This window comes from Bidens hawaiensis, unplaced genomic scaffold, assembly GCF_021521415.1.
Source record: "Bidens hawaiensis isolate Kalapana, Puna unplaced genomic scaffold, B.hawaiensis_p1.1 tig00000702_1, whole genome shotgun sequence".
NCBI lineage: Eukaryota > Viridiplantae > Streptophyta > Magnoliopsida > Asterales > Asteraceae > Bidens > Bidens hawaiensis.
This window is the reverse complement of record NW_027491042.1, coordinates 25,645-37,817: the sequence shown is the minus strand read 5'-3', so window position 1 is coordinate 37,817 and position 12,173 is coordinate 25,645. Positions and strand designations below refer to the sequence as shown.

Genomic DNA, 12,173 nt, shown 5'->3' with positions numbered 1-12,173 from the left:
GTTTGAGATAATAATAGCAGGGCCGTCTTCGAGAATTTAAATACCTCTGTCGAGCAAAAATAAAAAGGCCCGTAGGCCTTAACGAAAATTTTTTATTCGCTAATGTACTTGGATAAAACTTTTATCGACCGATCTATTGTGCGTAAACCATTCTAAGCATGTAAGTATCTCATAAACCATTGCAAATAACCTTATTTTTAACACCAAAAAACATATATATGTAATATGTATAAAAAAAAAGTTTGTGCCCCCGAAGCTTATGTGCACCGGCCGATGGTACGGTTCGTACACCCTCCGAGCCTCCCCTGAATAATAACTTGATTGAGTGAAAACACATGTTATTGGCCATATAAACAAAATTTCAAGTTTTAATATAAAGATTAATATGCTTATTATTTGTTTGAAATCTCTTTCATTTAAGTCAGTTGCTTTGTCCATTCTGCTTGTAAAAGAACTAGATTTTCTTTAATAATTGCAAATCCAGTATTAAAAGCTTGTCCAAACTTCAATTTATTTTAAATTCAATACGAAACAAATTGATCATGATAATTGCATATTGCATACATTATTATACATGATAAATCTGAATAAACAATATAGATAATCAGGATTTGTTGTTTTCCAAAAGAAATTAAAACGTCCAAAAGTCGTTATTTTTAATTATTGTATTAAAAAATTAATTAAGTGGGGATTAATTAGGATTTTGGAGGTTCTTAAAATAGACAATTCCCACCAGTCACGGAATTCAAGAGTGGACCATGCGACTGCAAGGGGCCCATTTATGTATCACGCACCGCATTTGCTTTTGTTTTATTAAATATAAAAACTTTACCAACTTATTTAATTTTTTTAATACAATCCAACTTCATATGTTTCTCCATATTCAAGTTTAATCATTTCATATTATTAATATTGAACATTTTATTAAAAGAATATTTTTCCATACATAACCATATAAAAGTTTGTAAACGTTAACTTGTATATAACATTAGATTTATGAATCATAATCGCTTAAATTATTTCCATCATGGGAGCGAATGACTCGGAGTCTGAAAATATTATAATTCACATGAATTAAAGACCGATCGATTATAAGCTTGTTTAATTCCGATCATTCACAGACTGAAAGATCGGAAAATAAGATTTCCAGGCATCTTTACAACTTAATGAGTTAGTGTGGAAAATCAATGAATTAGAATCGACGATATTCTTATGTGATGCATGGTCAGGATGGATCGCCGTCTGCCAATTAGGTCAGTTTATATCGGTATTTGGAAAAAACCACAATAATAGTTATCTTTATAAAAGTGTTATACGCCTAAGCTAATTATACAATTTCACACATTAAGTGATCAAACCATGACTTACACAAAAAACACAATCATATATCCACATTTTCACATCTACAATTGTTTTGCATCAAACGATCACACAAATAAACACTACGCAAACTCTATTTGGATATCTGGTGACAACGTGTATCTAAAACATTCATGATACGAGTACGTGACTCGTAGTTACGTATAAACATATGATACATACACGCGTATAAATACTTCAAAACACAAGGAACAAGATAACCACGTACCCTATATCTTCGCACACCGTAAAAAAAGTAATAACTATAAATAATTAAAAGAAAATTCTGACATAAATTAAAACCTAACTTATCAATTTTTTCTACATTCCACTGAATCATTGCACGTATTGCACCCACATTCAATATTATTATAATAACATAACAATAATAATATTCACCGAGTTCCACCTCATGTCTTGATATCTTATTATCCTTAGTCTTCTCAAACACTCCATGTTTATACTCCGTTCTTCATCTTTTTCAACAATCCAAACTTTAACCCCAAACTCTTTAATTTCTCCCCAAACTCTCGTATAAATCACTTCATAAATCTTACCCAACAACAATGGCGGATAATATTATTCCCCTAATAATAATATTAACAATATATTCCTTTACAGTTTCTTGTGTTTTTGGCACTACAGATCCTGGTGATTTGGCGATATTGAACAAGTTTCGAACTGGGTTAAAGAACCCAGAACTGTTAAACTGGCCGGAGAATGGTGATGACCCGTGTGGGTCGAAATGGCCGCATGTGTTCTGTGATCAATCTAGGGTTTCACAGATTCAAGTTCAGGGTATGAATTTGAAGGGTACGTTGCCGGATAACTTGAATCAGTTGTCAATGCTGACTAATTTAGGCCTCCAGAAGAACCAATTCAGTGGATCTTTACCCTCGTTGAACGGATTGAAAGAATTAAGGTGGGCTTATTTTGACTACAACCTGTTCGACGAAATGCCTGATGATTTTTTTATTGGGCTTGATAGTTTAGAGGTCTTGGCGTTGGATAATAACCCGATTAATGTGTCGACCGGGTGGGAGATCCCGGGTGATCTTCGGAATTCGGTTCAGTTGCAGAATCTGTCTTTGATGAGTTGTAATTTGGTTGGGGAAGTGCCTGAGTTTCTCGGGAGTATGTCGTCTCTCGGGGCGTTGAAACTGTCGATGAATCGAATTTCGGGTGGGATTCCGTTGACGTTTAACGAATCGGGTGTTCGGATCCTGTGGTTGAATGGGCAGGCTGGTGGTGGGATGACTGGTCCTATTGATGTTATTGGATCAATGAAGTCACTTACCAGTTTATGGCTTCATGGGAATCATTTTTCGGGTAAGATTCCGGATAATATCGGTGACTTGACTGATTTAAAAGAGTTTAATGTTAATAGTAATGATCTTGTGGGATTGATTCCTGATGGGTTAGCTAGTTTAAGCTTAGATAAACTGGATTTGAATAATAATCAGTTCATGGGTCCTGTGCCTAAGTTTAAAGCTGTGAACTTTACTTACTCGTCGAACCGGTTTTGTCAACCGGATCCTGGTGTTCCTTGTGCTCCGGAAGTGACTTCGTTTTTGGGATTTTTGAATGATTTGGGTTACCCGTCACGGCTTGTGAATTCTTGGTCTGGTAATGATCCGTGTGCAGGGCCTTGGTTCGGTTTAAGTTGTAGTAAGGGAAAGGTTAGCTCGATCCACTTGGCGAAGTTTAATCTCTCGGGAACCTTGAGCCCTTCGGTTGCGAATCTTGATTCTCTCACTCGGGTTGATCTTGGGTCGAATTACTTGACGGGTGTGATTCCTTCGAACTGGTCAACGTTAAAGTCGTTGACTTTCTTGGATTTGAGTAATAACAATCTTTCCCCTCCTCAACCGAAATTCAGTCCAGATGTGAAAATCGTTTTAAGTGGCAATCCGTTGTTTCAATCGAATTCATCCAAAGTTCCACCTAAGACGAGTTCACCGACTGCCTCCCCAACTGATAAAAGTCAACCCTCACCTCCAACTGGAAGCGGGACTGCTACTAGCACTGGCAGCTCTGGTGGCGGTGCTGCCCCTCTCGAAACTAAACGGTCGAAAAACAAGCCAAACTTATTCGCAATCCTCATTCCTGTTGTGGTTTCCGTTTGTTTAGCTCTTCTAGCTATCTGTTTATGTATGTACTTTTGTAAAAAGAAGAAAGTCAACACAAGTCAACCCCCGAGCTCACTCGTGATCCACCCTCGCGACCCGCTTGATTCAGAAAACAACACAGTCAAGATTTCAATTGCCAACGACTCACAAACACAAACAAGTGTTGGAACCAGAACTGGTTCGGGTGAGTCACACGTAATGGAGTCCGGAAACTTAATCATTTCGGTTCAGGTTCTGAAAAACGTCACCAAAAACTTTTCACAAGAAAACGAGCTCGGTAGAGGTGGGTTTGGGGTCGTTTACAAGGGGCAGTTAGACGATGGCACGAAAATAGCAGTCAAACGAATGGAATCTGGTGTGATTAGCAACAAAGCGTTAGACGAATTTCAATCAGAAATTGCAGTTTTGTCAAAGGTTAGGCACAGACATTTGGTGTCACTTTTAGGGTATTCAACGGAAGGACCTGAAAGAATACTTGTGTATGAATATATGCCTCAAGGTGCATTAAGTAGGCATTTGTTTCATTGGAAAACTTTCAAACTGGAACCGCTTTCTTGGAAAAGACGGTTGAATATTGCATTGGATGTTGCTAGAGGGATGGAATATTTGCATACTTTGGCTCATCAGAGTTTTATACATCGTGATCTTAAATCGTCTAATATTTTGCTCGGTGATGATTTTAGAGCCAAGGTTTCTGACTTTGGGTTGGTCAAACTCGCCCCGGATGGTGAGAAGTCGGTTATTACTCGGTTAGCTGGGACTTTTGGATATCTTGCTCCTGAATATGCAGGTAAGTGTTCATTTTGTGTTTATGTTTAACGGGCATGACATGATGGGGCGGTCAAAAGGATTAATGTTTTGCATGGGTTGGATTAGAAGTTGACTTTTGTCGACAGTCTTTGACCCGTTTGACTTATTTGTTTTTAAGCTAGTTTTCTTGATTTGGTCAAATTTACATAACCCAAATTCAGCAATCAATCAATCAATCATGCCCAGTAAAATCCCACCGACAGCAAAGCTATAAGTAGGGTCTGGGAGGGTGGGATGTAGGCACACCGTACCTCCATCCAAAGGAATGAAGAGGTGGCTTCCAGAGAGACCCTCGGCTCTAAGTACATGTGTATGAAGCAAAATAAAGGAAATCAAAGTTTAACAGTTATATACAAACTACTACTAATTATAATAATATTAATAATAAGATCATAGTTTAACAGCTATATAAAAGCTAATAATAATTATAATAATAATAATAATATATGTAAGGGAAATACCATTATGGTATGCGACCTAAATAAGTTAAGTCTAAGCCCTAAGGTATTCAATTCTCTCTAAAAATCCTTAACTTTAATTCTACTTCTCCACGAATTCCTATCCTCAACCATGTCCTCGGAGAGGTTTAGGTCTATCAAATCATGCCTAATCCTCTCATCCCAAGTCAATTTCGGTCGTCCTCTACCCCTCCTCCCCTCTATAGTAATGTTTTCTACGGATCTAACAGGATTCGTCGTCTGTCTTCTCTTTACATGTCCAAACCATCTCAATCTCCACTCTCTTATCTTGTCTGCTATGTTCGCCACCCCTAATCTCTCGCGAAACACAATGTTTCTTATTCGGTCTAGCCTTGTGTGCCCACACATCCAACGTAGCATTCTCATTTCTGCTACCTCCATCTTCCGCACTTGTGCCTTCTTGATGGCCCAACACTCTGTTCCATATAGCATTGCAGGTCTAACTGCCACCCTATAGAATTTTCCCTTTAGTTTATTCGGGAAACTCTTGTCGCACAATATACCTGTGGCTGCTTTCCATCTACACCATCCTACCTGAACTCGGTGGGTGACATCACTGTCTAATTCCCCATCGCTCTGTACAAATGATCCTAAATACTTGAACTTCGTTACCTGCGGGACCACCTGCCCTTCAATTGTGATCTGTGCGTCTTCATTGTCGTTTATCCCACCAAAATCACAGTGGAGGTACTCCGTCTTAGATCGGCTAATCTTTAAACCTTTTGTCTCTAAGGTTGTTCGCCACTCCTCAAGCCTCATGTTTAGATCTTGTTTTTTCTCAGCAAGTAACACAATATCGTCTGCGAACATCATGCACCACGGGAGAGTCCCCTGAATCGACTTTGACAACTCATCCAAGACTACTGCAAAAAGAAACGGGCTCAACGCTGACCCCTGGTGAAGACCTACCTCTACAGGAAAGAAATCAGTATCCCCCACTGGCGCACGGACACTTGTTTCATTCCTGGTATACATATCCATAATTATCTCTATGTATTTCCTGGGCACTCTTCTACCCACCAAGCACTCCCAGAGCACCTGTCGTGGCACACTGTCGTAGGCCTTTTCTAGGTCAATAAACACCATGTGTAGATCACGCTTCTTCTCCCTATACTTTTCCATTAATCTTCTTAGAAGGTGTATTGCCTCTGTGGTGGAACGCCCCGGCATGAAGCCAAATTGGTTGACCGTAACCTGAGTTTCTCGTCTAAGTCTACCCTCAATCACTCTTTCCCATAGCTTCATAGTATGACTTAGTAGTTTGATTCCTCGGTAGTTACCACAACATTGGGCGTCTCCTTTGTTCTTATAGATAGGAACTACAACGCTGCTCCTCCACTGGTCTGGCATCTTACCTGATTTGAGAATACTATTGAACAGAGTAGTTAACCACATGACTCCTTCCTCCACCAGACACTTCCACACCTCGATGGGTATGTTGTCTGGGCCAACCGCCTTAGACCTTCCCATCCTCCTAAGTGCATCCTTCACCTCTTCTCGTGTGATCCGTCGGCAGTAGCAGTTATTCGATTGTTGTCGTTGAAAGTTTGTGTAGTCATGTTCTTCTTGGAAAGCTATCCCATTGTTAAAAAGATTGTGGAAGTAGGTTTGCCATCTTAGCTTGATGTCCTGCTCCTTGACCAGTACATGTCCATCTGTATCCTTTATGAACTTCACCGGTCCTAGATCTTGCCTTCTACGCTCCCTGGCTTTGGCAATCTTAAACATAGCATGTTCCCCCTCTTTTGTTTCTAGACCTTCATACATCCGTTTAAAGGCCGCCTTCTTTGCTTCCGCCACTGCCTTCTTCGCCTCTATCTCGGCCGTTTTGTAGTTGTCCCTCAATTCCACTCGCTCCTCCTCATTCGTGCACCTCATTAGCTCCCTAAAACATCCTTGTTTGTCCCTTATCTTGTCTTGCACTGCGTCATTCCACCACCAAGACTCCTTATGCCCACTTGTCTTTCCTGTTGTGACCCCGAGAGTCTCCTTTGCTACTTGGATGTTCTTTGTCTCCATAGCTTCCCATATATGAGTTGAGTCCCCATTTAGTCGAGCCCGCGTATGCAGCGTGAGTTTATCCTTAAACAGTAGGAGATTTTCGTCCTTCAAATTTCCCCATCGAATTCTCGGTGTACCTTTCTTCTCTCGAACAGTCAGCTTATTTCTGAAGGCTATATCTGTCACTAGTAGTCGATGTTGAGTCACAACTGCCTCCCCAGGTATGACTTTGCAGTCCTTCCACCAACGTTGGTCTCCTTGCCTCATCAAAAGGTAGTCAATTTGTGTGTCGCGTCCGCCACTGCTAAAAGTGATTAAATGAGAATCTTGTTTCCTAAAATAAGAATTTATAATACCTAGGTCATGTGCCACCGCAAACTCTAGAAGATCTGTTCCGGTCTCATTCCTATCACCAAAACCGAAACCCCCATGTACGGCTTGAAAACCATCGTTAGCCTTACCAATGTGTCCATTAAAATCACCTCCTATGCAAATCCTCTCCCCCCTAGGTATGCCCCCTACCACTGCGTCTAGGCAATCCCAAAATTCTCTCTTTTCCTGATCCCCTAGGCCTACATGGGGCGCGTAGGCGGAGACTACTGCCACTACTTCCTCTCCTAGTACTAATTTCAACACCATAATCCTGTCATTATGTCTTATCACCTCCACCACACTAGTGTGTATTTCCTTAGCCACTAGAAACCCCACTCCATTCCTAGCTCCATCAGACCCCGAGTACCACAACTTATACCCATTACACTCAGCCCCTCTATGTCATTTCCACTTAGTCTCCTGGAGGCATGCTATCTGAACCCTACGTCTTTTAAGCACATCTACCAATTCTAGCAACTTACCATTTAATGTTCCTACATTCCAAGAAGCCAAACGCAATATACGCTCCCTATCTTTACTCTTTCCTACACCCCTCGTTTCAGGACATGGTCTCAAGTAATAGTCATGGTTCCTACGCTCTATGGTTGCAACTAAACACACAAACACAAGCAATAGAACACCAAATCAATAATAATAATAATAATAATAATAATAGTAACAAAAACTAATAATAATAATAATAGTGTGTAGCAATAACAATAATAGTCAAGAGATCTTAAAATGAAAATAAACTCCAAAGATCCGGATCACGTATGTTCTAATGATAATAATAATAATAATACTAATAATAATAATAGTGAGAAAGGAACGAGTATACCGTGAAGATGATGAAGGTAGATACAGCTCAACGGCAGCCAGGTTACAAGAAACCCTCGTTTATCAAAACCGGGAGAACACCGAGATATAACGAATCGAGCTAGACAACACAACAAGGTGAACCAACAATTCCGGCGACTTTTACGGCGGCCATGGGTGGTGACGCAGCGGCAGGAGGCGGCGCGACAGCAGATCCGGCAAGCTGTGAGATCGGCGGACAGGAGTGGCAGCACACACCAGTGGTAGCAGCAAACAGATGAATTCCGGTGGCTGCAGCTCGTCGAAAATGGCGGCGGCGCGTCGGAAAAACAAACAGCAGTCGGTGGCAGTAGCAAATGACAGCACCGGCGGCTCAAGAGGGTTGCGGTGGTGCTTGCGGTGGTTAGGGAGTAGCGACGGCAGGGAGGTGGTTAGGGTGATAGATCCTTGAAAAGGGCAAAAGAGGGTAAGAGCTTACAAGCGGGATGGAAGATCCTTGGAATAAGAAACAAGTGAAGCTGTGATAGTGAAGTTGGAAGGAGAAAAAAGGTTGCAGAGAGAAGTGAGAAGATGGCAGAAAATGTTTTATAACCCAAATTCAGCCATTTATAAATTCTAAATGAACTTATTTTTATGCTAATTTTCTTGGTTATATCAAACATAATCCAAATTCACCCATTTATAATTACAAAGTTGACACCTTTGTTAACTTATTTCCCATAATATAATTCCTTCAATGATAAAGAAAAAAAAAGACAATCTTTAGCCATAAAGACAACAACCCATGTGGAAAAACAAAAAAAAAATTATAATAACAATAATGAAAAATTTACAAAAAACAGATTCAAGAATTTAAGATTTTGTTTTCATCTTTCAGTGACAGGTAAAGTGACAACAAAAGCCGATGTTTTCAGCTACGGTGTCGTTCTCATGGAGCTATTAACGGGTCTAATGGCATTAGACGAAGAGCGACCCGAAGAAAGTCAATACTTAGCCGCATGGTTTTGGACCATCCGAAGCGACAAAGATAAACTAATGGCTGCGGTGGACTCCGCTCTTAACGCAACCGAAGAAACATTCGAAACGATTTCCATCATTGCTGATCTAGCGGGGCATTGCACGGCCCGAGAGCCCGGTCAACGGCCCGATATGGGGCATGCAGTCAACGTGCTGGCCCCACTTGTGGAGAAATGGAAGCCAATGGAGAATGAAGCAGAGGAATATTGTGGGATTGACTATAGTCTTCCGTTGACTCAGATGGTCAAAGGGTGGCAAGAAGCTGAAGGGAAAGACTATAGTGGTAGTTATATAGATCTTGATGATAGTAAAAGTAGTATCCCTGCAAGGCCAACTGGATTTGCTGATTCGTTTACTTCGGCTGATGGGAGATGAATCGGTTTTCGGGTTTGCGATGTGTTTGGTGAATGTAGATATGTTTCAAATGTTTGTTGGAAGGCTTTGTGTTAATTAAAAGTTTTGATGTTGGAATGTTTGAAAGGATGATGGAAGTTGTAATATCGAAGATTTTAGGATTAGTTTCTGTTATTGTGTTCATGTGCATCTGCTAAGCCTTCTTTGATCAAAATTTTAACAGAATCTATTTACTAATATAATATTAATAGGGGTTGACCCAGAATTTTATATCAGAAATGAGAAGATTAATAGGTAGGACAGAAACGGTTGGGTAGTTACAAAACATCACATATTTTAAAAATACAATTGTTCACGGGGGTCTTTATATGATAAAAGTAAAAGTACACATATTTTGAGTGTGTAGTATCTGGATACTCATGTTAGAAACAAGTAACTTATTTAGTCACGAGATACATGACTAAGAGTCAACCATTTTTAGTGACATGGCGTATTAAATATTTAATGATGATTTAGTGTAATCTCATATTCTCATAAGTTACACCTTGCATATAAAATGTTAAGGTTTGGATAATTGAAAGTAATTTTTCATGTCTATAGGCATAACCAGGCCCGGCCTTGACCCCATGCAGGACTCAGCCGGCGTTTAGGGCACGTTTTCGTCAAGGGGCACGACGGGGGTGACCCTTTGACAACTTGTATTTTCAGTTAATAGAACATCTAAGGCTGGCGGCAGTTGCTGAAGGTGTTTTGGTGATGAGGAAGAAGATGTTGAGTGAATACCTAGTTGTCAATGAGCCTTTTCTTATCTTTAAGCCCATTAGTTTTTCTAAAAATAAAAAGAAATATAAATAAAGACATTGTAGCTTCATTAATATAGTCCTTAAAATACAGTAACAAATACGAAACCAACTTTTAGATTATTTGTCTTATTTATTTTTTATTTTATTGTTTTTTATTCATTGCTTTATTTACTTTTAACGGTTTATTAAATTATTATCCTTTGTGTAAGTTATTTTATCATTTTAAAAATACATAATGGAATTATACAAAAAGTTTATATACAAACAAAATAATAGAATTATCACCAATTTTTTAAAAACTTTTTTATTTAAGGCCCATTTTTAATATTTGTCTTGGGCATTTGAAATTTCAGAGACGGTTCTGGGCATATCATTATTCTAGCGTGATAGGAAAACGAGTAAACGACTTAACTACTATCTAAGAAGTATTTCTTGGTGAATGACACTAGAGAATAATTAAATTCTGAGTACGTTCGCAAAGTTCATCACTTATATTTGGGTTGCATGACTCGAATCTTTTAACAACCTATTTAGAGAATTAACGACTTGAATTAATAACATCTTAACCAAATAACAATCAAAAGGATGATAATAGTGAAGCTATTCATTCATCTTGTTTTATTAATCATGGCCCGTTAATAAATACATCATATTTCATTAGACTCAAATGATATGTGAGCCAAAGTGGGTTGACACTTGACACAAACTAAACAACATGTCATAACAAGTTGTTTTTAACACACTTTATAAGTTAAAATGGGTCCAAATGAACTGCCAACTCACGCGGCCATTGTTTATCATCACCACCATCTCCACGGTTCCACCACCATGTCGGCACCGCCACTGTCATTATCCCAGAACCACTTGATACTGCTACTATCACCACTACCGACAATAACCATCACCATTTGCAACTAGCCGACCTAAGATAATATAGCGGGTGAATCTAACTAATACTTTTTTTTTTCTAGAATGGCTTATTTCAAACCTAATCTAATATTGGTTTTCACTCAAAACCTAAATCAAAATGATACCTTTTTAATTTAGTCTATTCTGAGACGAACTTTCAAACCCATCCCGGCCCGCTGCTCAACAGTGGCGGAGCCACATTCAAACCATCGGGTTCGGCCGAACCCAGTTCATTTTCGGTTTTATATATAACTTATAGGTACGATTTAATGAGCAAGCCCATTCTTTTTCGACGAACGAACCCGATGCCACGAAATCTCTGGAAACATTTATTGTTCGCCGGTGAAAAACAAAACTTGAATTTTAGAGAGAGACAATGATGTTGTTTTCTTCAGCTTTGAGTACATGTCATTTAATTTTAAGGAATCCATGAAGAAGAAGAAGATGGTATGACGGAAGTCTTGTCAATTTCTTTGCGCTCACAAAATATATGTCTAGACAAATATTGTTTTCGTTATAATAATATATGTAGCACCGTATTTTGTTTAATGGTCGTCATCATTGATCTATATTTATTTTTATTATTTTTAACGGCTAAATATTATTAAAAAAACTCCAATGCCTAGCAAGAAGATAGAAATGAATGAACGTACAACACCAAACTTCATTATTTTCTGAATGTCAAATTACACAAACTCGACCAATTAAGTTTCTCTCGTCACCCCCTATTTTTATCCATAAGAATATACTTCTTTAATTTTGATTTCCTCCATCATCAATTAAAAAATTATATACGAACTAATCGTCGTATGTATAGCGGTTATATGAACAATGATTGCATTTTTTATATTGAAAATAAGTTCTTTCTAATAGTCGCGGTCGAAGATTTTATTATTTGTTTTCAATACATGAAAACGCGTATGGAACAATTATAATATGTAAACATTTTTATTTAATTTGACTTTGTATTTTATTTTAATGTTTACGATGTACTTTGGTTATGATTGTGATATTGCATGTTATTTATTTGGCCGAATGACGGCCTTGGCCCATTTGGGCCTGAAAATTTTGATGAAAAAAAATCGAACACCAAAAAATTTCAAACCCATAAGAAAAATTCTTGG

At 38.7% G+C, this 12,173-nt stretch overlaps 1 protein-coding gene across 1 annotated transcript; it reads left to right on the top strand.

Moving 5' to 3' along the window:
• Positions 1–1,748: 1,748 nt before the first annotated feature.
• LOC143532787 (receptor-like kinase TMK3) lies at positions 1,749–9,526 on the top strand. Its single transcript, XM_077027735.1, has 2 exons — positions 1,749–4,278; positions 8,844–9,526. The coding sequence occupies exons 1-2, from the start codon at positions 1,926–1,928 to the stop codon at positions 9,356–9,358; spliced, it is 2,868 nt and encodes a 955-aa protein (XP_076883850.1). The 5' UTR covers positions 1,749–1,925; the 3' UTR covers positions 9,359–9,526.
• The last annotated feature ends 2,647 nt before the right edge of the window (positions 9,527–12,173 follow it).